This window comes from Sitodiplosis mosellana, unplaced genomic scaffold, assembly GCF_009176505.1.
Source record: "Sitodiplosis mosellana isolate CC-2019 unplaced genomic scaffold, AAFC_SMos_1.0 Smas_scaffold_3, whole genome shotgun sequence".
Taxonomy (NCBI): domain Eukaryota; kingdom Metazoa; phylum Arthropoda; class Insecta; order Diptera; family Cecidomyiidae; genus Sitodiplosis; species Sitodiplosis mosellana.
The window spans coordinates 8,807,058-8,833,212 of NW_022595246.1; the positions used below are offsets into that span (position 1 = coordinate 8,807,058).

The 26,155-nt window shown below is 36.8% G+C and overlaps 2 protein-coding genes across 3 annotated transcripts; one reads left to right on the top strand and one right to left on the bottom strand.

Moving 5' to 3' along the window:
* Positions 1–540: 540 nt before the first annotated feature.
* LOC129566230 (pre-mRNA-splicing factor ATP-dependent RNA helicase PRP16) lies at positions 541–26,155 on the bottom strand. The gene is made up of 8 exons (XM_055441976.1): positions 26,033–26,155; positions 25,044–25,964; positions 24,170–24,955; positions 23,917–24,054; positions 23,644–23,837; positions 2,092–3,004; positions 1,717–1,858; positions 541–1,519 (listed from the first exon to the last, which is right to left on the bottom strand). Exons 2-8 carry the CDS (start codon positions 25,957–25,959, stop codon positions 922–924), a joined length of 3,687 nt encoding a protein of 1,228 aa, XP_055297951.1. The 5' UTR covers positions 25,960–25,964; positions 26,033–26,155; the 3' UTR covers positions 541–921.
* LOC129566249 (uncharacterized) lies at positions 7,164–22,899 on the top strand. Of its 2 annotated transcripts, XM_055442004.1 has the most exons (5): positions 8,433–10,687; positions 16,175–16,353; positions 16,566–16,670; positions 18,332–18,383; positions 21,304–22,899. In XM_055442004.1, exons 1-4 carry the CDS (start codon positions 10,417–10,419, stop codon positions 18,344–18,346), a joined length of 570 nt encoding a protein of 189 aa, XP_055297979.1. In that variant the 5' UTR covers positions 8,433–10,416; the 3' UTR covers positions 18,347–18,383; positions 21,304–22,899. The 2 variants fall into 2 exon arrangements, with proteins under 2 accessions (XP_055297978.1, XP_055297979.1); XM_055442003.1 differs by lacking the exon at positions 18,332–18,383 and having other exon boundaries at positions 7,164–10,687.

A 26,155-nucleotide genomic window follows, 5' to 3' on the forward strand; every position in this document is an offset into this window, starting at 1 on the left:
TACGACATACTCTCAATTGTTGTTTGTGCGTTAGAAAGAAGGAAACCGACAAAATGGATCGTTTTTATGTTGACCTGGATACATCATTAGGGATGCATTTTAAATGGCACTAATTATGCCTCTGCAGTAAGTCTGATGCGCTGTAAACGTATACCAGAGTATGTGTAGTCGAATAAATATGCAAAATTAAACAGACGAAGTAACAAAAAATATGGTACATTAACGACGACGTACAAAATAAGATGATTATTTTGTGTCTCATTATATGACTGTCAGTATGTGTCAAATGTTTAGAAAAATTTGTTCATAGAAACACGATCAAGTTCAGATTGACTACAGATTACCGTTTAGAAGATTCTCCAATGGATATTTCATAAGTAAAAAACGATTCTAATATGTTGCTCTAATGTACATACATAGTCAATTGCTTCAATTCTAAGCTACACAAACCCATTCGGTATAGTCTACATAGAAAATGAAAAGAATGCTGAAAAAGATGGGCTGGAAAACAACATATACAATAATAACAAACATGATGCAGACAGTTCAAAAAGCAAATCACACTATTTATTATGTTATCGATTACACAGCAGAATATTTTTCATGACAATTATTATTTATTTTTCTTTATGTATTTTCTTCGTATTTGAATGGTTTTGAGGAAACTTTTTACATTCATACTTATTTGCTCAATGTTTATTTTTCAATGTTTTTACTATTATTCATTAATCCTGTGACAATATTATGTACTTTGTAGCATATAACAGGAAACTATTTGCTGATTCTTCCCGTATATATTCAAAATGGCAATAAAGTGAAGCTCTATCTTTTTATTTCATATTTTCTTCATAATTTGATGTTTTCCATAATCTCTATCTACTTTTTTCGTTGTCACACATTGATATGAGATGGTATCACACTTTAAAGACCAATACGGGACGGTGTACGTTTAGGTGTATCGCCACCGGGCGTTAAGATCTCTTGTTTCGTTTGAAGTGCTTGTTGGCGTTGTTCGGCTTGTATTTTATCTTCTTCCATTTGTTTTTGTGCCTGCAGCATCTGATCTTCCATTTCTTGTAGGTGTTCAGCGGCTTGTTTCTTCTTCTCTTTGCCACTGCGACCGGACTCTTTCACCGAGAAGAACATCGGACCCAATTCAGCCAACCAGTAACCATCGACTGATGTCGTACATTGCATATACTCTTTAGCTGTCATAATCAATTCGTGGTAAACAACATAATCAGGTGTTGTACCCAGACCGTACAAGGCTGATGTTGGATGCAAATGACATGGCATTCCGGTTCGCAAATTAACGTATTCTCCGATACCTTTGAGACGGGCTGCTTGATAGAAATAAGCCGAACAGATACACTTTCGGATGATATCCCAATCGGTGCCGCACGATATAACCGGCAACTTCTGTTGAACAAGAATGTCCTTCAATTGTTGCCGTACTTCGCGCACCTTTCGCATCGCCTTGATGTGAATGAAGTGCTCGTTTGCCCACGTTGACGAGTAGCTACAAAAGACAAGCAAATATGACAAATTAGTAAGAATGTGTTGATGAAATATTTAGAACGTCAATTTTAAAGCAATTAATAAACATGTTCTTGGAAATATGATTATGCGGTTTCGTGAAATAGTACAGTCACACACATTCATACTCAAGACGTGACTTTACATCAATTTTGTTAATAAACAATGAGCGTTACTCACTTATTCTGTTTCCATTGCATGTAAACATTCAAGTATGTCAAGTGATCCGATTCAGGCACTTGGAATTTCTCACGAACACCGTCCGCCTCTTCTTCACGGCCCTTTGGACGATAGAATATCGATGGTACCGACAGCATTGATACTGAAAAAAAAAACACAGAGAAAAGAAATACGCAATTAATTTTTCAGTGGCGTTCTGCATTCCAAGTGGAGATGGTTTGTGTCTGTGGTAAAATGTTTCCACAGAAAATAGCATATGTCGTCACTCGTATGATGTGATGTCATTGGTAAATGAAATTGTTTATTATTTTGTTTCTTAAACAAAATTGTTCATAATTTTGTACGAGGTCAGATTTAAAGCTATTTCATACATACCAATGATGAGAACTTCGGCACTGCATCCCATTTTGCATGAAACGATAAGCATTTGGCACTGCGGTGGATCCAATGGAAATTCAGCCATTTGTCTGCCCAATGGAGTCAATCCTCCCGTGTGATCCAACGCGCCCAAAATCCACAGTTGATACAGTGAATTCAGGATATTGTCTTGTGGTGGTGGATCCATGAAGTGAAACTGTAGCAAATCAACAACGCCAAGTGATTTCAACAGCAGTACTGTGTTTGCCAAATTGGTTCGTTGAATTTCTGGAACAGTCAATGCCAACAATTCATCTTTATACTGTCGCTCAGTGTACAATCGAAAAGCTTGACCTGGTCCCGTTCTGCCCGCACGGCCCGACCGTTGATTGGCATTGGCCTGTGAAATTGGATAAATTTGCAGTGCATCCATACCGATACGTGGATTATATACTTTCAACTTGCAATAGCCCGAATCGATGACATATATAATACCGTCGACGGTGAGCGAGGTTTCAGCAATATTTGTGGCAACGACGCATTTTCGTACGTCGTCTTCGGACTTTTGAAAGATTTTCGCTTGCAAATCGGACGGTAATTGTGAATAAATGGGCAGAATGGACAGTTGTGGGGCTGCATCGATTTCGCCTAATCGTTCGGTAAGCACCTCGCACGTGACTTCAATGTCTTCTTGACCGGGCATAAAAATGAGCATGTCACCAGGCGTTGGTTGCAGATGAATTTGTAGCGCCTGCTTAACCGCCGCCTCGACATAATCCTCAACGGCATTTTTGCTAAACATCAAATCGACCGGATACGTACGACCGGGTATGGTGAATGTTGGCACATTGCCGAAAAATGACGCAAATTTGGTGGCATCCATCGTAGCTGATGTAACAATCAACTTCAAGTCCCGACGTCTGGCAACAATCTGTGAATGAAAAAGAGCAAATGTTGTTAATACGATTGGATAACACACAAATGGTATGCTCTACGCTCTCTCTAGAGATTTTCTTATCACACACACAACAACTAAACATCACGTGGTTGCTACAAGTGTCTTATTGCAAAAGTTCAGAAAAAAGAAGAAGAAGAAGCATGTCGGTTAAAGTCTCGCAAAATAAAACGTGATTCAGCAAACATTTAAAATCGCAATTAATAATGGGTTGATATTTCTATTTTAAAATTAGCACCATATCGATAAAAAATCATCATCAACGAAATTTTCCATTCAAAAGTTTTTATGAATGTCGTAAGCGATAAACGTTTGTAATCAACTCTCAAGGTACAATTTGATCCAAGCAGAATAGAGATATGTGCAAAATTCCAGCAATTGTGCTCGTGAAATAGATTTCTATCGAGTGTGTCGTTAAACCGTAGCGTTTTGGTTTTTTCATTCTTTCGTTTTTTCCAGTGTTCAAGTACGTTCGTCAACAAGGTTTTTTTCCCCCTAAACGGAACATTTTTGGTGATTCATGCTAAGAAGATTAAGTACTTTCTATTGATTCAATGGAATCGGAAGCCAAAAATCATCGTGGACATGTGGATAGGTGTCACGTACAATTTGTAAATTTTCAATTTGATAAATTTTTAAATGAATGAAGTTTATTCGAACAACAGAGTTGTTTATCATTCCAGCGAACAATTTGATTTATTAGTGTTTGCGCTCAATTGATTTATTCCAATGGTAATATAACAAGCTTACATTGCATGTAAATATTTCAGCTGGAATTATGTATTTTGTATGATATATACAGTGCACAGTGCACAGCGCGCGCACACATGGTTTGAAGGCATGAGAGAGTCACAGGAAAATGAATTTTATTTAATTTCCCACGAAATTTGTTTACAACGATAGAATTAAATGACAATAAATTGCTTTCCTGACTCATAAACCACGTAATCCATGACAATCACAACTCAGCTCAAGTGGTCGATCTTAAAAAAAAAAAAATATAATAAACGCGCCGGTCCGGAGACGATCAAAAATATCTGTTAACATTTTTTTCGGTTTTTGCTTCCATAGATATGATAGCTGGTGTTTAATGAGCTCCCGGTGCTACTGCGTATTATTTTACGATCATCATTTATGTGAAATGATGTATATATATATCGCTCAATGACAATGTGTATGAGTGAGAGTGGAACCAAAATAGAATTTGTCACGAGATTTTGTTGTTGTTGCCGAATACTTGATGGTTTTCAGTGTATATAACAATGGCAAATGTTGGTAAAGCCTAAATCCTACCTCAACATATTCCCGGTTATGTATATATGCATATCGAGTATATCCGTACCAAACATAAAATGAATCGATAGAAGCGGAGCAGGAAAAACTATGAGAGGCTTGGTTTTTTTTGGTAACTATAGTATATATAGTAAGCAATAGATGGGCTCTCGTTGCCAAAACGCATTGCTATGACTGACGCTTGGCTTACGTGATTCGCGTCTTGTGTGTTTGGTTTTTGTTCGTTCTAATTCGTCTTCGGTATACACGCACACACCGTGTTGAGTGTACGGTCTACGTGAACGCGCTCCCGAATCACCATCCAAATCCATGACGTACATCTAAGCTACATTTGCTTCCACGCATGTAATAAGATAAACCACTTTAGCATACATCGGGAATAAATCAAGTAGAATTTTTTTTTTATAATTTTGCATTTAAAATGTTTACAATTCTTATCAACATCGACACGCAATATTGCCGCTCAGAATAATACATTATTTATTATTAGAGCAAATGTTCAACTTGACTTGCTATCGCTGCTCATAGAGAAGAAAAAAAAACTGAAAGATAAACTGAAACCTATGAAATAAATACATTTATTTATTTACTAGTCCGGTTTGTTTTGCGGTCATTCGTTTTGGCTCATTCAGTTTTGAAATGGGTTATCAATTGCTATGTGTATTTTATGTATGTTTAAGCGGTGACATGCACCAAATTCGTTATCGATTTTCAGAATCCCAGGCATCGCTGTCAACGGCTAAATAACGGTTTTTTTTTAGATAGGCACGAGTTAATGAACGGCATTCAACAATTGGTCGTTTTCACTTTTCTCTAGCCCTACTATGGCACGGGTGAAACGCCAAGAAACTTGCAAATCAATTATTTGAAGCGAAAGTAAAATTAAATTAGAGTTTAAAAAAACAGACACACTATGACGACATCATCGTCGTCCCCTCAGTGGCTCCAGCCACTTTAATGACCGCATTGATGTTTCGCGAACCATTTTTAATTGGTTTTAATTTTAGAATGATGGTGCCTCATGTGCGTCGAAATTATGTCATTGTTGTTTGGCAAAACTTCTATGATCAATCATACGTGCCTGGATCAATAATCGGTGCCGTTGTTATTATTTTTCGATCGAAGCCAAGTCAATTTTTCACGCGTATCGGCACACAACAAGTCATCGCGTCAGCATGATTATCGTTACCCTCTCTCTCTCTCTCTCTCTCTCTCTGTTGAACATGATAAAAACGGAGTCGATGTTTTTATGATAATAAATAACTTTCATTCCGGGAAAAAGTTACCAAGGCCCACACGCTTTGAACGGAGTTTGCCGCCATGACACCTTCAACACTTTCAGTTCACTTTATTTCAATCAGTTTGTTCAACGCTGGCTGTTTCGTTGACGATAATAACACTGGTCGTTGGATGGAGTTATAATAAAAATAACGATTTTCCATCAGATGATTTGCTACGTAATCCGCCAACTAATCGCCGATTAATTATATTATCCACTGGTAAACTTTCATTCGGAGGAACTCATGTGAGAAATTTGACAAATTGAGTTCAATACGTTTTTTTTCTCGCGTGGAGTGTGTTGTTCGCACGTTTTTTTTGCTATCATATTATGGAGAAAGACACAAAGAGAGAGAGAGAGAGAGAGAGGAGAAAAGAAGAGGAGAACGAAGAGAAAAAAGTCGTAAAGCAGATGACGCAAAAACATTGCGAAAAAAAGTATCGAACCAAATACCGTGATAAAGGTCAAGAAGCTTCGCTTTGTGAATCTTTTAATATTTATTAGTATCAATGAAAAAAAAATCCCCAGCTCTAGGGCTAAAAAGATCTATTTCGAGGAAGTTGATAATGTCTATAAAAGTTTGTTATTGAGCAGCTACAAAAATTATAAGTGACTCGAAGATAATGATGATAAATAATAATAATCGATGAATCATTTGCAAAGGAAATGGCATTATCTTTTAATACTTGAGACTCCAGAAAAAAAAATGAACGAAACATAAAATGCTTTTTTAATTGCAACTCTTGATGAGTTGGCCAAATTCATATTTGTAAACAAAACCGACGACAGTGGTATTGCGACCAAAGACGCGAGCAACACTCATGCATTTAAATAATTATAAACAAACAAAAGACATATGAACACAAAATTTGATCATATGACGCATACAAACCACCGCTGTAGACAAGAGAGACAAACCGCTGCGATTTCGATGCGCGATCAAGGACCAGACCGCCAGATAGTAAATAGCAAAAACTTTTGCTCTATGTCTCTTCACTTCGACAAATTCTTTCTTTTCTCATATCGAGTGTACAATCGTCAGAAATGCTAGCGCTAAGGAAACGAAATTTGGCAAACCCAATCATTAAACACATAAATGAATGGTAATCGGTAGCAATTGTGTATTATTTTATCTTATCAACAATAATATACGATTTAAACAATCATTTTTATACACACACATTTCATCATTCGACAAAAATTTGCTTACGATCGCTAGCAAATGCTATTTTTGGCACAACTACGGTCATAGGAATGCATGAATTTCGCAATCAAAACAAATCAGGAGACAGAATTCACAACAAAAAGAATTGTTGGTATTAATTTGAAATGAAATACCGAGCGTCGCCGGTGTCAATTCCACCTACAGACCTACACTAACATGCATCCGGTGCAAATAAACAAAACGTTTTTTTGTTGTTCGTTTGTTTGTATATATGTAATGAATAAACGTTGTGTGTGTGTGTGCTGTGTTTAACTGAACATTTTCATTCGAAATCACATTCTTCATCTTAAACACGCAAACGGCAATGCTCATCATCGAATACAAAACGGAATGAAACTGGTTTTGTTGTTGTGCTGTACAGATTTGGTAACGGATTTCGCTTGTAGATTCGAGTCTCGGTCGCTCATCTAATGACCAATTCATTAACCAAACACATATTTTGGCATTTCAAATGAGAAAGCAAGATATTTGTGTTGCACGCAAACACCACTTTGTCCGCATGGTTTGTGGTTGGATCGTCGTGTTGTTTCCAACGGTTGGGTGCGAAATTGAATTGTTCAAAGTGTCGATGTGCAAAACGATGTGAAATTGCCAATCGAAAATTCACATCTAGAATGTTTCGAGCTCATGTTTAATTTATAAAGGTATAGATTACAAAGAGAGCCGTCGCACGATAGCCGTCGTTGTTGGAAGGAATTTCCAAAATGTTCTGAATGTGTTACTATCGCATTTACAACGGAGCTCAAGGTCAAACAGACAAACAAACAAAAAGTGCTTTCATATGGGAATAATTACGGTGACTTTCGAAATAATGTGCCATTTGTGTTGACAGTGGTTGGACCGCGACATGAATCGACATACATAAATCTGAATCCATACTACGTTGTGACTGAAATTTGAGTTATGACTTCCTAATTTCTTGTGTTATTTAAATTCCGATCGTCGATCTGTTTCCGTAGTCTAACTGAATAAAATTTTCTCGATACGACCGAAATGTACAGGCGACTTAATAAAATTAAACGCTTGGATGCTGAAGACGGCAACAAAAACGTCGACGACGACGACGACAACGACAACGACGACAACGACGACGACGAGCGGGAACGATGCGAAAGTAGGCACGTAAATAATTTCTGCCAACAACGGATTGTTTTGTCAATTTATTATGGCAGAGCGAGCACGTTGTGTGTATCGGCTGCTACACACAAAATGTAGATGCTTCATTGTAATAAATGTTGCGCTAGCCCACTATGTACACCACATGAATCAAGCGCCGAGATATGCCCTTCGTTGTTCGGTGTTTTGCGCTTTCAACGGTGCTATTGCTATACATAATGTAACAATATGCTAGGCATCTATGTCGTTTGTTCCACCGCTATATTTTATATAGTAAATAAACACAGAAAATGTCTGTTTATAGGCAGTGCGCGTCGCTGAATCAATTGCGATGTAATGTGTGCGATGCGAAGCTAAACGCAAGCTATTCGCTCTTTATTGCGTATCCATTGCCGTATTGTTTGCTACTTGTATGCTCACGAAGAGAATGGTGCGCGGTGCCGACGTGGAAACCGAAACAAAACTGCCATCGCTTCGTCACTGAACAGCAATCGCTAGTGAGTCTTGTCAGAGATAACTTCGTAACGCTACGATTTTTGAAATACACAATTGTGTATTACACAAAATTAATTTTTTTCCAATAACAAAAAGAAATATCTCAGAAAATACCAAACGAAAGTTTTTAATTCGATCAACAATTTTTAAATCATCAACGTAAACGAAATTGCATCATCGTTTGGAATCCCAACAGAAATAATATTCCGAACAAAGTCACGAATTTTTCTTCTTTAAATAAAAGACATTTACGAAACATTTTATAGCTCGTAACCTGTTTCGTTCGGGTAAACATTTGTCTGCCACCTGGAGACCTTATGCACATTTTCCTACAGAATTTTGCCATTTTTATCCAATCAACTCAGACAACATCACGGAAATCATCCAATTGTTCGTTATTCTCATTAAGAGTTTAAAAAAAAGACGAATTATATCTGGATTTTGACATCTGCACAAACGAAAACTGACCAACACACTCTTCTCGAAAGTTCTAAATGTTAAGAGCCACGACGTGCATGAAACAGCTTGAACAGAGAGAAAACCAACGAGTTGAGCACAGAGGCATTCACGACTAAAAAACCGTCGAATATATATATATATGTGTATTTCACAATATATTTATATATGCGTTGAAGAAAGAAGCGAGTGAAGCGTGCAAACAAAGCCACACAATTCTCTTGTGCACACAAACCACCACCAACTGCCGAATTCGTCGTCAATTTTGAATTAAATTAAAATCGTGTGTGAATATATTCTAGTGTTTTGATTCGCGAATCATTTTTTTTTCTGTCTGTCAAACGCAAGCCAACTGCACCGCATCAAAAGTGTTTGTAACATTTCGTTTTGTATTTAAACAGAAACAAAAAAAAACCATCTGAATTTATGCAAATTAATTTTACGAACGACAAAATAAGCACAACGAAAGCGTGAAACCAAATAAAAGAGACAATATTTTTGTTCAATTTAAAAATAGTATCGACATCGCCGAATTGAAACGCATTCGTGACGATCGCTTGACTTTTTTTCTTTCCTAAAGCAAACCGAAAGAAAAAAAAATCGACTGGAATTACATAGAATAAAACGCGCGCGAGCGAGAGCCAAAGACAGTGCGAGTGTATTTTTGTGAATCGCATAAAAACTTTTCAATGTACGTGCAATAGTTGAAGGCAAACTGAAGTGAACTGAATTGAACTGAGCGTAACCAGAGAGCGCAGTGAATTGTTCTGTATTTTTGTTGTTTTTATTTTTAAATTGCATTCCGAGATTGAAACATTTGTTTTCTTTTTTGTTCGTTGGCCGCTGCTATTTTGGTGATGTGCTAGAGATTAAATCGTATCATTAAAAAGCCTGGGAAATTCAAAAGACTCCAATGAAATTTATGTATTGAAGCGCCATCGATTACGATTACGAGGAACTTGATTCAATCTTAAATTAAACGATTCGTATCAATTCAATTAAATCCAATCAAAACCATTTTAAAATAGAGCAAAGTGACTGAAAATCAACCGGAGAGACCTCAAAGACCATAAAAAAAATTCGCTTAAATTGACAAATAAAAATTAGACACTCATCAACGGAACGAGAGCGAGAAGAAAAAAAAAACAGTTCATCATCAATTATATAAATATAAAGGAAACTATGTAGAGCGATTGGCTCTTTGTTATGGTTATGTGTCGGTTTTGAAACGTTAAAAAAAAGTTTTTATATTTAGCTTGAGCGCCGAAACAAATATCTTGCCGTTGCACTCAATTCATAGAAATCGGTGTACGACAGAAGACAAAAAAAACTGGGTTAATAAAATAAACTACACTTTGGTGGTGTGAACAAGACAACAACTGTTGTTGATTGTTGATTCAATTTTTAATTCAACAACGTCATCGGTATTGTTGTTGGGCACGAAAAAAAGACACTTTTTTTTCGATTGTTCGATCAATTAACGTAATCAAACTTAATAAATAAAACAAACACTAGACGTGACAAATGGATCAGAAGCCACGTTCCCGTGCCAACACTGTCATTGGTCAAATCAAATGGTGGACATCGAATCATCATCTCACAAATAACAACAACAATAATTGCAAATCGTTTGGCAGTTCGGTTGCTGTGCAAAAATTACGCGAATCCAAATGGTTTGGACCGGATGAATCGCGTATATTCTGTGCAGTCATCGAATGCGGTTTTATCGTTGAGACGCGTGAGGGCAAAGAAAACGGCGGATGGTTTGGCGTTGTTAATTGCAAGACATCCAAAGGTAAGGCAAACAAAGAATTTCAAGTCATTTCAGCAGAAAATTCACACATTTTGATAATAATAACAACAACAACGCGTGACACCGATGAAAACAAATCCATTCATCGATTGATATTGCACAATGTGCGAAAAAGTATATAATATATCAACGCCAATTGACATATGTAAAACCTTGCACCATTCGCAACAAATATTAATATTTGCGATAATTCTAGAGCTCGAACGTAGAAAATTCTATATTTTTAAGACAGACACACACATACACAGGGAGAGAAAAAGAGAGATAGAGATAGCGAAAGAGGGTGAGAATCGCTTTGTTTGCGTGAATTAAATGATTGTTTGAGAATTGTCGATTAGAAGTGAGGTCAGCTCGGTCATTAAATAAATCGATTTAATTCATTTGTTAATTTTTTTTTCTTCGCGTTTGAAGTTCAATTGAATGAAAATTCTCTTTTTTTTCTCTAAATCATTGGATTCACCTTCGCTGCAGATTTTTCTCAAGCCTGATGATTGATTATTCCAAGTGTAAGCATAAACTGCGCACAGAGAAATGTCCTTTCCATCTATCATGCAGTAAGGTCATTTTTATACGTTTGAAGTTTATCAAGTGTGTGCCGCAACGTAATTCATGTAAAGAATTATGATTTACAACACATAATTTTCTTGTTCCCTGCAACCAGTTACTGTTGAATAGTAATCTTGACCCATTTGTTGTGCGGCAAAAGTGAAATGCATGAACCTAACAGTACCAAATGCAATGGCGAGCCTCCAAACGGGCGTCGAAGAAAATACACAATACATATTCATCATTTTTGTGTGGGATTACATGTGATGTTGTTCGTATGTATGTGTATGTCTGTGGAACATCTATGTTAAGTGTTATACAATGCCGAAAGAAGGACAGACAAATCGTCTGCGCTGATTATCCACTTGTAAATACTTTTATATACATGTTTCTGATTTTTTTTCTCTTTCCATTTGCGAAATGGATTTTTGAGAGTCAAACAGACCCATCAGCAATGTGCTAAGCTGCTGATGATTGGAGACTGAGAAGATGTGTATCCTTGAACTTTTGAATGCCAACCAATAAATGAAACGACGTCACAAATACTAGAAATCCTTCCGAAAATCGCTCGAAACCGTCACCTCCGTGTTTCGCTTTCCGCTTTTCGACTACTTTCCGCCACCGATACCTATTGCGCGGATTTGGACTCATTGTGTGATTCAGATAACCAAAACAAAAATTATAACCGGGTCTATATGTATATGTATATTATTGCGCGTTACGAAAACACCGCACCGTAGATGGATGAAGAAAAAAATCGATATCACACCAAAAAAAAACCAACCTCAACTCGACGACGCTGAGTACGAACAAATTGTATGAAGTAAAGATTTCGTGCATGTACAATGGCATGTATGCCAAATGCGTTGAGATTTTTTCAGTGCACATAACCAGAGGGATAATGGTGTTTCTTTTTTCTCGCCTCTTCGCTGTGATTCCGTTTTAATTTGCATTCCATTGCGATGTGAAGTCATGATTCTTGATTTTTTTCAACTGTGTAGCTGTATTCGAATCGTGATTCTTTGGTTAATACGCATCGTATACACACATACGTATCTATTTTTAGTTTGATATTTATTTTCGCATTCTAAAAATGTACCGATGCTAATAACTTGCATCTGAATTCAATTTATGCACTGCTCCCATGCGATTATTACATAAGAGTAACCACCAGCACTGAATCAATCAATAAAAATGGACAGAATAATGTTATTTCAAATGTAATCGACGGTAAAAAATAAAATCTACAGAAAAAAAACGGTGTACAAAATAACATTAAATTGATAAACTAATGGCGACTGGGGAATTTAATAAATACCTTAACAAGATGAATTGAGAGAAGCAAAGAAAAAAAGTTCAAACGCAATGTGAGTTTATCAACAAAAACCAAAACAAAGTCGCCGCTATTGAAACAAGTAAATAAATGAGTATGAATATGTGAACAAAGCGAATGGCAATGTATTTTCTACGGTGTAAGCTAAAAATAGAAACAAATTGATTGGTACGTATACATCGCTGATGTGGCGATATTCGTTGGTCGACAATGCGGACGCTAACGCGCTCGCGCTCATCAACAGAAAAAAAATATATCAACAAATAGCGCGACCACTGAGAGGAAGTGAGACAGAGACGCGATTCGGATTACACTTAATCACGCGACAGAGCCCCTATCGGTGTGTTGGCGTTTGAGACTCCAAGCTAAATCCGTATTTGATTAAATATGTGAATCAAATGTAAATATATGAGCGAGAGAGAGAGAGAGAGAGAGAGAGAGTGCCTTGAATCGCCTTGATGTCGACTACGACGATGGCGACGACGATTACAATCCTTGTTTTTCGTATTTATTTGCCGTTTGATTGGCGGTTAGCAATTGCATTATGACAGCTCGTCTAATGCATATTTAAATTTGTGTATTTGCATTATTCCCATAACCACGTAAATATTTTCCCATCGCCACGAATCGCTGGTTTTCAATCTTGGAATATGTGCATTGTGCAAAGTGGTTTTCATGTATACACGATTATTGTTTATAAATTCTTGCATCTCACTCTCAGTCTCTCTGCCTCTGCCTCTGCCTCTGTCTCCCTCTCTCTCTCTACGGTGACAAGCGTATTTCATTGTGAAAATGGGATCTTGCTGCGCGTGCACACAGCGAGCGATGTGAGCGATTTAAAAATAAATTCCGTTCTAACGCTCGGTGTTGAGCGTGTAAATTGGAAATAGCTGGCGCCTGGCATTAATGTCACGGCATTCCACCTTCTGCCACTTTCGTCCTTTCACTTTTTTCATTAAGCACTACAATTTTTCAATTTACGATAGCAACCTGCTCCAATTCTGTTGAGTGGTGTGAGCAACCACGGAGCTGTTTCGAAATGGTTTCATATCGTTCTGCACACACAGCTTTGTGAGTGGGTGACAATGACTCACGGCTCCTAGACAAGCTTTCACTTCATAAATTCAACGGCCTGTTTACTCTGACCTTTCTGCACGCACAATTTAGTGCAGGCAACCAATTAAAACAGAGTTGACCTTTTCACCATCATCTCTGCATCGTGGCCAATTTCTGGCTTGAGAGAAACGAGATAGAGGAAAAAACAACACAACACTTCATTTGCGGAATGTCACATGTGTTGAGCTTTGAGCTAAAAACCACTTGTAGCACAGCCACGACAAACTTTTCTGTGTATATAAATAGAAGAAGAGAAAAAAAATCAAGTCGAAACCAGTCTATTAGCCAATTGGCATGTTTGAGCGCACAACATGTGTACTTTTCTTTGTTGTTGTTGCTGCTGCTGCTGCTGCTGCTGCTCGATTGCAGTTCGATCAATACGTCTCGTGCTTTCATTCCGGCTGTTTGTGTTTCATTTGCTAATTGCTGAACAACTAGTTTCAATTGACGGTGCACGTTACCGGTATTTATTTACACAAAACACTTACATAAAATGACTGCCTAGGTTCGATGAACCGTGTGCCGTGCATTTTGTCGTATATTTTTCTTTGAAATAAACGATTCAAACAAATGGCAAATTGATCAAATGCAATTTAAAGCGAGCGACGATGACGACGATGGCGGCGGCCACACTCACATTCCGGCATTATGATTGAAGCTAGTACTTATTCGGTTAATACCGGTCATTCTCTTTTTTCAGTGCATTGTCCATGTGCGTATGTGTGTGTGTGTGTGTGTGTGTGTGTGTGGACAGAGCAACCTATCAAATCTTGTACGTCGTTTCCATTGTTGGGGCGTCATTTGCCAAACGGAAACGGTAGCAGTTGCTGTGTACAAAAGCCACCAATCACTTTGTTATTTGGAGAAACATGAAGTGGAAATGTGACAAAAACAATGGCGTGAAAGTTGAAATTGAACAAACCGACTCTAGATTCTGGGAAGTTGTCCAAAGCGACAGTTGCCAAGAGGAAAGGCGACGCCTTTTTCTTTCTTTTCCTCTTTCCACACAAAATCGATAAAACGAGAGAAATAAACGATGCAATGTCAACGACGATAACGGAACAAAAGCGAATCCAATTACTTCAAATGCAAGCAATGATAGTTTTTTTTCTTTATTTTTGTTCACTGCTTATCTCGATATTCTGTCAATGTCACAACTCGGCTTTATTTCGCACTAAATGTTTGCACATACAACAACCAGACCAACCTCAATAATGGAAAAAACGACACGCAACTGATTGAAGCAACCGATTGCGATATTGCCGCTCCGATTTGATATTCATCGAATACAATGTATTGATGCATTTAATGTGTTGGCTGCGCTTTTTTTTTTCTTCTTTCATTCGTTTTTCAGTTAATGCATCTGGCTAATATAATTGGAACATTCAACTCGATTGGAGTTGATTGCAAATATAAAGAAGAGAAAAAACAAGCTTGGGAAAATCAACTGCGTTGTATTTGGTGTGGCAGGTGAAAAATGTAATAATCGAATGATGTGCACACATGCAGGTCGACACACAATTGGGAAACGGATTGAAAATTGAGTGTTTGTTGCTATTCGCTCGACATTTTTCCCATGACAAATCGAATATTGTCGGAGTTGTTCGGAGTTCATGCGAAAAATAACTGCTTACAGGAGAGTGTGGCTAGCATCGACAGTAATAAAGTTTCGAATTAGTGTATCGTGCAATGATGTCACATTTCCGAACGACGTTATTCGTCGTTCGTTATATGTGCAATAAAAACCACTACACTTCGTTTGTTGATATGAATTGTGATGCATATGAATCATACATATATTCACTCTTTCATCGAATGGACGCCGATCGAAGAAGAAAAAAAAACAGTTTTATTTTCTGTTTGAAGCATGAACTCGAAGAAAATGATGAAATTATAAATAGTTGCATTTTATGCGATTGTACCTGGGAATCAGATACATATTGCTATATTTCTACCTGGTACTGGATTTCGATGAGTGATTGCATCCAATTTACAAATTGCATTGTTTGCGCGTATAATCTTTGCAATCGTATCAGCTGACTGCGTATGTGTTTTTGTTGTTGTTCATTTTCAGTTTTGAAAATAAACACTTGCATGTATATACTAATATATCCGAGAGCCACTTAGCCGAGAGCCAAGGCATAGAGGCACAGAGTTGTCAGTTTATAATTTAACTGTAAAACTTGTGATAAATTGAATCACCTATTAAAAGTGATTTGCTATGTGCAAAATGATAAATTGAGCTATTTTCATTGAGGCAAGTGAAGAATGTTTTCATGTTCCAGTACTGCGTAGAAAGTTCGTTTCGAGTGCACTCAATATGGCAATAATAAAATGGAATAGTTTCTTCATTCCTTTTTTTCTTATATTTTCAATATTTACACAACTTTTTTTTTTCAAGTTAAATACTTTTTGCACTTTTGAGTGCTCACATTTGGTTCAATGAGTAATTTTTTTTCGTTTCATTTTTACAGACAAAAAGCCGAAGCCAGAGAATATCGATATTTATACATTGAAGACGACATCAGATCGGCGAATCAAGGTGACAAAATTGACATTGGCCGATGTTTGGAAGCAAGGCTGTATCATACGTATCAACAATTTTGGCGATAAAGAAAAAACACCACATTCAGAGAAAGACATAAAAAATCAGGTATGTAAAAATCATTTCCGCCATTCACTTCAATGTATTTCGATTAAAACGGAAAAACCACCTCATTTTGGTGTTTGACAAATTGCAATCGTTTTAAGAGGAATGACAGCCATTTTGTGCACTTTACAATTAAATGTGTTGATTTATATACTTGAGAGTTTGTTCAATAGTTTGTTTTTTTCTTTCTTGCTTCTCTTTGTCTCTTCTTCTAGCTATCATTCGGCATGAAATCCAAGCAACCGTTGTGGCATAATTCACAGCATTTCGCGACATGGTGTCGGTATGGTGATCGACAACAGGACATTCGACGACGGCAGGTAGTTGAAACGCAAAACTATTTCTTTAGCTACTAATTGTGTTTGGTGCTGTGTCTCGCCACGCCTGTCTCGCTCAAAAAGCAAACATGAATACATCGCAATCTAATTTAGCTGTTAATTTGATTTAATTGTAAGAGCCGCATGAATCTGTTTTTGTTATTTTTTTTCTTTCTTTTTTCAATCCAAACAAAAAAGACGGAATTTTTCGTTTATTTCTCTTGATTTTTTTTTTCACATTTGTAATTTTGAACGAAACATACACATATCGAATTGTGCATTAAATTGTTTTCATATATATTAATAATTGTATCGAAACCAGATGAATGTGGTTTCAAGTCGAGAAGTGCGAACAATGATTGCATAAAATTGGAAGAAGTAGAAAGTTGAGCGCACATTGAGTGTGTGTACGCGTACAAGAATTTTTTTGTATATGATTCGGTTACGTTTCGTATTATGAAACATGAACTGGCGTCCGTCGCACTTTTCGACTTGACTTCATTTGAACATTTTTTTTTCATGAATTTTTCTCTCTATTTTCCTTTTGAACTTGTTGCATTTTTTTTCTAACCATTGTTATAGCGCAGAGTGCACACATATTCCTAGTCCACAAGTATAGAGTTCAGTTACATTTTCATGTCACAACTTCGTCTTTTTTTTTCATCAATCCTTATGTAATTTCAAATCTTTCGCTCTCTCTCACACACAACGCCCACAAATTTTTTCGCTCAATTAATTTTTCATTTCTTTTTCTCTCTGGTAGATTTTTGTTTTGTTTATTATTATTGTTTTTTTTTCTTTGTGCAAAAGTTGGAAAAAAAACCATTTTTGTTTTCTCTCGTAAAGAAATCATATGATTTGTGTAATGTTTAATCTCAATTGATGTTATATCATATCAAATGTATATTTCTTGCGTATTGTAAAAGAGAATTGCACCAAGGCGCCGGTTGTGAATAAGCTCTCGGCGAGAGTAGAGAAAGAAAATCATGCATAGAGAATGTTGTGAGAAGAAAATCAAAACGCATGAAGGCAGAGTAAAAAAGACTAATGAACTCGACTCGTACGAGTTGAATATATACGCAAGAGAAGGGAAAAAATAAGAAACAGAATAGGGCAAAAGAAGCACGATGTGCTAATCGAATTTTGTGGGCGTCGGATTTTTTGCTTGTAACAAAAAGTGCAAAATCTTTTTTGAACACTTTGAAACGACAACACGCAAAAAGGTTCTTTCGACTATATTTTCATAGTCACAAACCCCCCGCATGCGCGCAGCAGCAGCTATATCAGTAGCTATAACATTTTTATCACTTTATTAGATTTTAAGCATTCTTTTTCTCTTGTTATTTCATTTCGCACACTGTTTGGTTGTTCGCATCGAAAGCGCAACCCACATAAACATATACACACACATATATAATATGTAACCATTGATTTAATCAAATTGAGAAATGTAGAAAACAATGCAACTGACTTTAATTTTTAGTTTATGATTTATTCGAAACAATAATGATAGAAAAAAATAATACATTTTTACCACTGGATAATTCGTTTTTGCAACCAATAAAAAATAATGTGTGTTTTTAATTTAAAGACTTTTGTTTTTCATTTTGCTCATTTTTTTCCTATTAGTATTTGTTCTTTCTTTTTTTTCTTCTATTTTTTAGTGTTTACCACTCTAAGTTTGTGTGATAAATAAGACTACTATTTGTTTGTGTAGTAAGTATTTGAAATTAAAAAAAAAATTGCATGCATCTAATCGATTTCTCGTGTGATGATTGTTACTAATGAAACAAGAGGCAAACAAAAGAGAGGAAACAATTAAAACCACCGCACAGCGCCGCATACAATATAAACCACACACACACACACACACACACATTCGAGCCATAAAAATGCAGCACACTGACCAAGTAACCGCGTTCGACTCACTCACATTTACCCGTCACTTTCTCATTCAATTATCCATTTTCATCTGTTGGAGACATAATCACACTAGACAATTGTTGCTGCACATGAAACACTATCTGACCTAATAATAAGAGTAAACGCATTAACTAATCTTAGAGGAAAAGAGAGAAACCGACGACGTGCAAAGGGCAGCTGATATACTTAGTTCCTTGGAAATGAAACAAAAAAAGAGAGGAAAAAAACCATACGTGTCAATTGAAACGGAACCTAGATTTTTTTTATAGCCACCATATAAACGTCTTTGAAATGCCATTAAGTGCGGAATGATTCGAGGAAAATAAGAGTGGTATTAAATTTACCGTTTGGCGTCAATAATCTCAAAATAGTCACGGTGATAACGTTTGTATTACAACACAAATATTCACAATCAAAATGGAAACAAAAAAAGTGTTCGTTTTTAATTCTCATTTCTTTGCCCATGTCATTTTTCCGTAAAAAATGAACAAATTTCGACTTCGTTCTATCGTGTTATCTCTCTGCTATGAATAAGTCATATGAAATATGCGTTTGATAACGATATTTTTAACCTCGATTAGCTCGCATTGATAGTATAGTCATTTCTATTTTGTTCGCGCTTTTGCTGCTGCGTCGATGAAGATTTGTCACTTTGTGACATCTTCAACAGGCTTAGCCGTTTATTCCATAAACGCTATCCAAACCTAAACCAAATCTCTTGTCAAACAAATGTGACACACTACAAATAAGAAAACAAGGTGCGACTGTAATTTGAACCAAATCTTGAATAAACTCTACTTTCGAGTAAGATGCACGTGCAACTTTTTATTTCGATCATTCGTGCGCACAGTTTGTTTTTGTTGATACGTTTTTGTTTGAATTGATCGAAATAGAGAGAGAGAGATGAAGTTACGAGCTGTTATCAAAGGTGCAATCGCACGAATAATATAAATATTTGTATGTTGTTTAGCGTAATATGAGAGATGAGAGCAGTGTTCTCGAGAGGAAACAAAAATTATTTTCTCAAGAAATTCGGTGTGAAGGTCGGTGAACAAGCAAGAATATCGCAAGTTTGTGAAATTCGACAAAGCTATCTAGACAGTAGTCGAGTGAGAATCATTTCCATGAAATCACAAATGATTTGATCATAAATACGGTTAATAATAGAAGTCAAATCTCATCTAAAATGCTGAATGTTGATAAGGACCGACACCATTGATTCAAATTGAGCATAGAATTTTGATGTGTTGACCGGCACCAAACCGAATTGAAACCATTTGATGAAATTGATGTAGGTTCAGAATCGTCTTAAACTTTAAAGCCAATGCAAATATTTTGCCCAAGTTTCGGACTTGAACAACAACAACAACAACAACAACAAAGCATTCGCGGTCCCTCCTAATGATGCATTGGTCAAACGAACTTTGTTGTTAGTCAAACAAAACGATTCGGACTAAGCCTTTGTTTGGTGCATAAGCTTATTTGGCTTATAAGCCATGCAGTGTGAAATGTTATTCGCTTTTAACCACAAGCTATTTTTCCCGATCATATGTGCAAATAAAATGTGTTGCGTGAATTGCAATCTTCAATATTTACACGGGCAAAAAAGATGACGTCTACTTGGATTTTATAGTGCTTAGACCGCGTCAATCCCATATTCTTTTATGACTGCCTGTCTACTAAGCCGCGGCGTTTTATGTTCATGCGAATTGCATTTCGGAGCAGATGATTAATGGTTTTGCAAGTGTGTAAGCGAAAGCTCAAGCGTCAATCGGCTTTATCCACTATGAAATGTGCAAAGTAACAAGGATTGGCGCCCGTGTTAGTGCATGTGTGTGTGCCTTTAACTCCAATATGGCCGTGCAAAGTGTTTCAGGTTCAATAAGCTATAACAATTTTATGTCATCGATTTAAATTAAAATCGACCTTCGGTATATGGTACTACTTTGCACATAAACGTAAACATTGTCGTTCAACGGTCAATTCTTGCTTCTTGGCACCAATCCTGTTTCGCTTCATTTTTTCTCTCTCAACAAAACGTAGTTCGTTTTCGAGAGAGATTGAAAAAAAAAATTGCTGTTGAATTGACTACTGTTGAAGATGAGAGTCACAATGACGGATTGCTTGCCAAGAAAGTGTCAGCTTTGGTAATGTGACGTAAAATCCACGAAAAAATAATCAATTTCGCTTGAGTCAATGTCAATCCAACACTTGTTATCCATTTATTCGAAATTCAGATGGTTCGCAACCCTTGGCATAAATCTCTTCTAGAATTTTTTTTTACTGCCACAAGTGGAACATTTTGCGCACAATGCCACATGGATTCGATGAATTTGTACTGAGCTATTGAATCGCTTTAGATAATTGAAACCATTGACTTTTGCCATATGGCGATGGCATAGTTTGATACAAACGTGTCATGTGCTATGAGAGAAAACAACTCGAATTAATGCATGTTTAAATTATTCATCGTAATTGATATTGATTCTTTTTATCGCATGGATGATATCATCCGTTAACGTTTCTTTTCTGTACATAATTTAGACAAAATAAACTTTTACCGTTTGTTTTTTTCTTCTTGTTTTTCATTTATACAAAAGTCGTTTGTTATCCTTTAGTTCAAGCTTAGTTTTTTCCCGCCTTTGGGTTCTCGGAAATTGTTTGCGAACAGAAAAAAGCCATTGTTTTCAATCATTTCTTTTACAACTTTCAGATATCAGACTGTGTGAAATGGGGAAGTGTTGGAATGAATGCCGGACTTATAATGATGATGAATCGCCGCCAACCCCATTCGGCTTCAGCTATGCATTGAAGGGACAACAGAAAAACATAAATAGGATCCTGCGACGAGAAATTACAATTCGTGAATATTTTGTGTGCAAATCAACGAAGTGTTATTTGAGATGTGTGAGTGTGTGAATTTGTGACGTGTGACAAATCAAACATACTTGTTTCAAACACAGCATTTTTTTTAAGGGTGACACACAAAAACACTCACACATAAACCTTATCATTTCCGGAATCAACTGAAACTTTCTACTACACTGAAAAAAAAGAGAGCATAGAATTTGTGATACAGAATTTGAATTTTCTGATATTTTTCTTTTTTGTACAAAAAACCCATTTTGTTACCACATTTTTTTACTAGTTAAGTTTGTAATGAAAATGAACTGCTAAATTTTCACCTTTCGAAGAAAAAAGGCAGAAAAAAGAGAGAGAGATTCAGTGAAAAACTTGCATTTTCGTGAAACACTTGTTTGCGCGTATAAAAATGGGCGCGCGAATTGATAATTTTGTTAGCATTTGAATGAAATGTCTAGAAACATTTCTACATTGGCACAAAAATAGAGAGGCAGAGAGAAAAAAAGGAATAGAAAAGTAAATTCAACATTGCGCAAAACGAACAAAGATTTATCGGATAAGTAGATGAACGTCACTTTTGGGCGTGGGAAAATGTATCCGAATTTATTGACATTTTGTACGAAAGTTCGGAAGTGCACAATTGCGGGGGAGAAAACTTTGGAACATTCAACAATAGGTGCCAAAATCCATAGAAAATCAAGAATTTCCTTTTAATCACAAAAAAGAATCAAGTATTTCCTATAAATTACTCACACAAATTTACAGCTCATATTTGTTTTCTAGCCCCCCATAAAATTTTCTCACATAAAAATAAAACAGATTGTGAAAGAGAAAGGAAAAAAAATACATTTTTGTCTATGTATAGACATTAAGTTGTTGTGATTCGTGCCAGACATTAATGGTGATTGGCAATCGAAGGAAGTAAGGCTGAGAAATATTACGAAGGTGCAACATTATTTTTCATTTCTAATTGGATTGTACTTAAGACATATGCAGTAAAAATAAAACACCGTGTAGAGACTTGTTGCTTTTTCTCACAGCACACAAATTACTGCAGACATTAAACATACACAAAAGAAACTGGAAAAAAACAAGAACAAGAGGTATATTTATAAATCGTTTATAGCAACACAATTCTTGCAAAGGGAAGAGGTAATTTTCACAATGCATTTGGAAGCAGTCGATGAAAAAGAAAAGAGGATCTGCATAGAAGTGTTAGCACACATAAACACCATATTCAATATATTTGTGAAAGCGCTTTTTTGCCAACGGCTATTTATGTACAAAATCGAGACATACGAAAGAAAACGCATATGTAAGACGTACATACGTAAGAAGAAAAATGCTTGAGATAATTGTTACTGAAGACAGTTGTTTGTAAACGTTCTAAAATTATAAATGACATTTTGAATAAATAAAGCATATTGATATTATTAGAAAACGCAAAGCCTTGTCTTTTACTGCCCATTTTTTTCCCGTGTATTTTCTGGCAATTTTCATGATATTTCTTTTATGTCCGATATAAATGTGTAGCAGATTCATTAGATTTGTTGAGTTTTTTTTCTCGTTCAATATTTTTATGTATTTTCAGCAGATTAAAACACAGAATGCAAATAAATTCTGAATGGCGTACGATGACTCCACTTCAACCCTCATTCTTTCTTTACCCACTCTGCCGTTCTGAAAATTCTTCTTCTCGCAAATCCAGAATGCAAAATTATGAGATGAAAATAAATGGAAGCGAAGGTAAACAAAATTCGCACGTACATTTGACGATGATTGAATAAGTCATAAATTTTGCGAACATTAATCGAATATAGCGATGGAATAAATATCCATTGTGAATCTATCATGTAAATATTGATTTCGCATGCACGCGCGAACGCTACCCATTGACCCAATAATAGACAGTTTATAGATGAACAATGCTATTTTTATCCATTTTGCACCGAGCTCTCGCCACCAAAACGAGCAATAAACTGTCAAGCAGTGGACTGGGATTTCAGGTGACGTAAATTAATTTGCAAAACTATTGATTCAAAAGTGGAGCAAAACGTGTAGAGAATGGCAAATGAAGTGGAAAATCCAACCACCTCGATGGATGTTATTGTTGTTGTTGTTCTTGTGAATAAAAATTACTTCAAAAGAAAAAAAAAATCGATGCGAACAAAAAACATGGTCTCAAACTCACCTCACGTAGCAGTCCAAATAAAACGTCGGTGGATAGTGAGCGTTCGTGAGCTTCATCCATTATGACAACGGAATAGTTGTCAAGATCTGGTTCGCGAAGACTCTCACGCAACAAAATACCGTCCGTCATGTATTTGATCACAGTTTTATCCGATGTACAATCTTCAAAACGAATGGCATATCCAACCTCTTCACCTATGCAATAAAAAGAGAGACGAGAACAAAAGCATTGATTAGATTTCGCTTTTTCAATCAAATTAAAGTGTTTACTTACCTAGTTTGGTGCTGAGTTCGTCTGATACACGTTTAGCAACGGACATAGCGGCAACACGACGCGGTTGAGTGCATCCAATCATACCGAATTTACTGTAGCCATCCTCGTGCAAATATTGTGTTAATTGAGTGGTCTTTCCTGAACCGCAAAATTATGAGAGAATATAAATGTTCATTATGGGTTAATAATAATAAATAATCATTTTAATGGGATATTGGTTTCAATTCTTTATTGAATAAGGTGTTTATTTTACCTGAACCAGTTTCTCCGATGATAATCACCACCGAATTCTCTCGAATCACATTCAACAGCTCTTGACGAACGGCAAATGCAGGCAAAAAGCGGCGCTGTTCCAAAATCTTCTTACGTTTGGCGTAGTCACTCTTTTTAACTCCTTCGCCCAAATGCTGTGCAAATTTCTGACCCTCACGGTAATCGGCCTGATCATTTGCGGCATCGAATTTATCATCTTCTTCATCTTTTTGCTTTTCAACGCCCATAATATTACCGAGCTTCGTTCCACCCAGTTCCCAATGCTTCTTTTGGGCTTTACGACGCTCTTTTTGCTCACGATACACACGAACCAATGGCGATCCTTTGCGCGCAAGCAATGCCATATCGGATGTTGGATCTCGAACTGGAATTACTGGCTCTGGTTGCTTGGTGAAGACAATTCTGCCGTCTAAAAATGGTGGCACGATATGATGCACCAACAAATGCACTCGCTCAGTTGCCTCCTCGTCAAAGTCATCGTTCACACTGATTGATTGTACAACACCTGAAGTCAACATACGATTTCGCTCCCACAGCTCATTATCTTTGTTGTTTTGACGCTGCTGAGCCGAAATACGCTTCTTCGTCTTTTGCTCGAGCTGTTCCTCACGTCGACGGAAGTAATCGGCATTTGTATTCCCAAATGGATTTGTGTCATCGTCAAAACCTTCATCCATATTGTACCATTCACGATCCAAACGACGCTGCTCTTCTTCCCAAATGTCACGTTCTTCGCCATCGGCCCACGGTTGTTTCTCACGTTGGCCTAAGAATTGAAAATGAATGATTAATTTGGATGTTTACGAGAAAAAGATTGAAATAGCAAAAAGTTGAAGGTCCAATTTTCAACTCACTTGTATATGGCGTAGCTCCAGATCTCTTTCTATCATTCGCCCAAGCGTTGAACTTGTGTGCTGGCGTCGGTCTTGGTGTGTCATCTTCGATTTTGCCCCTTTTTAACCGTGACATGTTGCTAATATTACTACGTGTTGACCACTCCGATCGTTTGTCGCCATCTTTTGGTGTGGGGAAATCCCAAGCGGAGCGTTTTGATGTTGACCTCTCGTCCTCGTCGTCCCATGATGCAGACGATGTTCCTGCTGTGTATGGTGTTTTAGGTGTTTTTGGTTCATCTCTGAAGCGAGGTGTGTGTAAACTCCTTTCTGAATCCGATGATGTTCGTCGATCACGAGTGGAGAACCCTGAATCTCTTGTGCCTCGCTCGCTTCTATCGCGTCTTCTGTCATAGTCTCGATCCTTTTCCCTGCGTCGATCTGAATCCCTGTCTCTATCTCTATCTCTGTGTCTGTCTCTTCTGTCATAATTCCGTTCGTGTTCGTCATCCTTATGTCGGCTCCTTTTTTCATCTTTCGTCGACACATAAACACCTCTTCGATCTTTTTCAATGTGTTCAGCCAATCGATTACGAGCTTTATCGGACACACCGCCACCATGCGACGGCGTCTCATCTTTCAATTCACGATACTGTCGGTTTAACTTATGTACACTCTCATGATCGGGTGTTTTCACGGCATTGTGATCCGGTGTAGCTGACACATCATCATCGTATTCACTGTCTTTGAATGAAATTAAACGCTTTTGATCTTCACGTTCTTTTCGTTTTTGTGCCGCCAAACGATCCAAACCAAGCAGTGATGGCTTCGGAACTTTGAAAGTTGAATCGGTATCTTTCTTTTTTAACACTAAACCACCGGTTGTTGGTGCTGATGCTTCCAAACGATGCACCGTCGTATCATCCTCTTCACTCATTGCGACTATTCACATTAATTAAACAACAAATTCATTAAACACTTGAAATTTTAATGGAATTGTATCTCAGTACCTTAGTATTTATAAAATGTTCACATGAAACGACTTGAGAACGATTACAAAATTCAAGGTTAGATTATTATTTAGCTTTATTTCGTCGTGGATGACAGCTACCTCTTTGACAGTTCAACTAATC

What these genes read in the sequence shown, in the direction of transcription:
- LOC129566249 (XM_055442003.1), top strand. Translation starts at nt 10,417, where the DNA reads ATGGATCAGAAGCCACGTTCCCGTGCCAACACTGTCATTGGTCAAATC. An exon ending in TAATTGCAAGACATCCAAAG is followed by an intron (nt 10,688 to 16,174) that starts GTAAGGCAAACA and finishes TCATTTTTACAG; the next exon opens with ACAAAAAGCCGAAGCCAGAG. An exon ending in AGAAAGACATAAAAAATCAG is followed by an intron (nt 16,354 to 16,565) that starts GTATGTAAAAAT and finishes CTCTTCTTCTAG; the next exon opens with CTATCATTCGGCATGAAATC.
- LOC129566230 (XM_055441976.1), bottom strand. Translation starts at nt 25,959, where the DNA reads ATGAGTGAAGAGGATGATACGACGGTGCATCGTTTGGAAGCATCAGCA. An exon ending in CATCGGAGAAACTGGTTCAG is followed by an intron (nt 24,055 to 24,169) that starts GTAAAATAAACA and finishes TTTGCGGTTCAG; the next exon opens with GAAAGACCACTCAATTAACA. An exon ending in ATGCAATGGAAACAGAATAA is followed by an intron (nt 1,520 to 1,716) that starts GTGAGTAACGCT and finishes TGTCTTTTGTAG; the next exon opens with CTACTCGTCAACGTGGGCAA.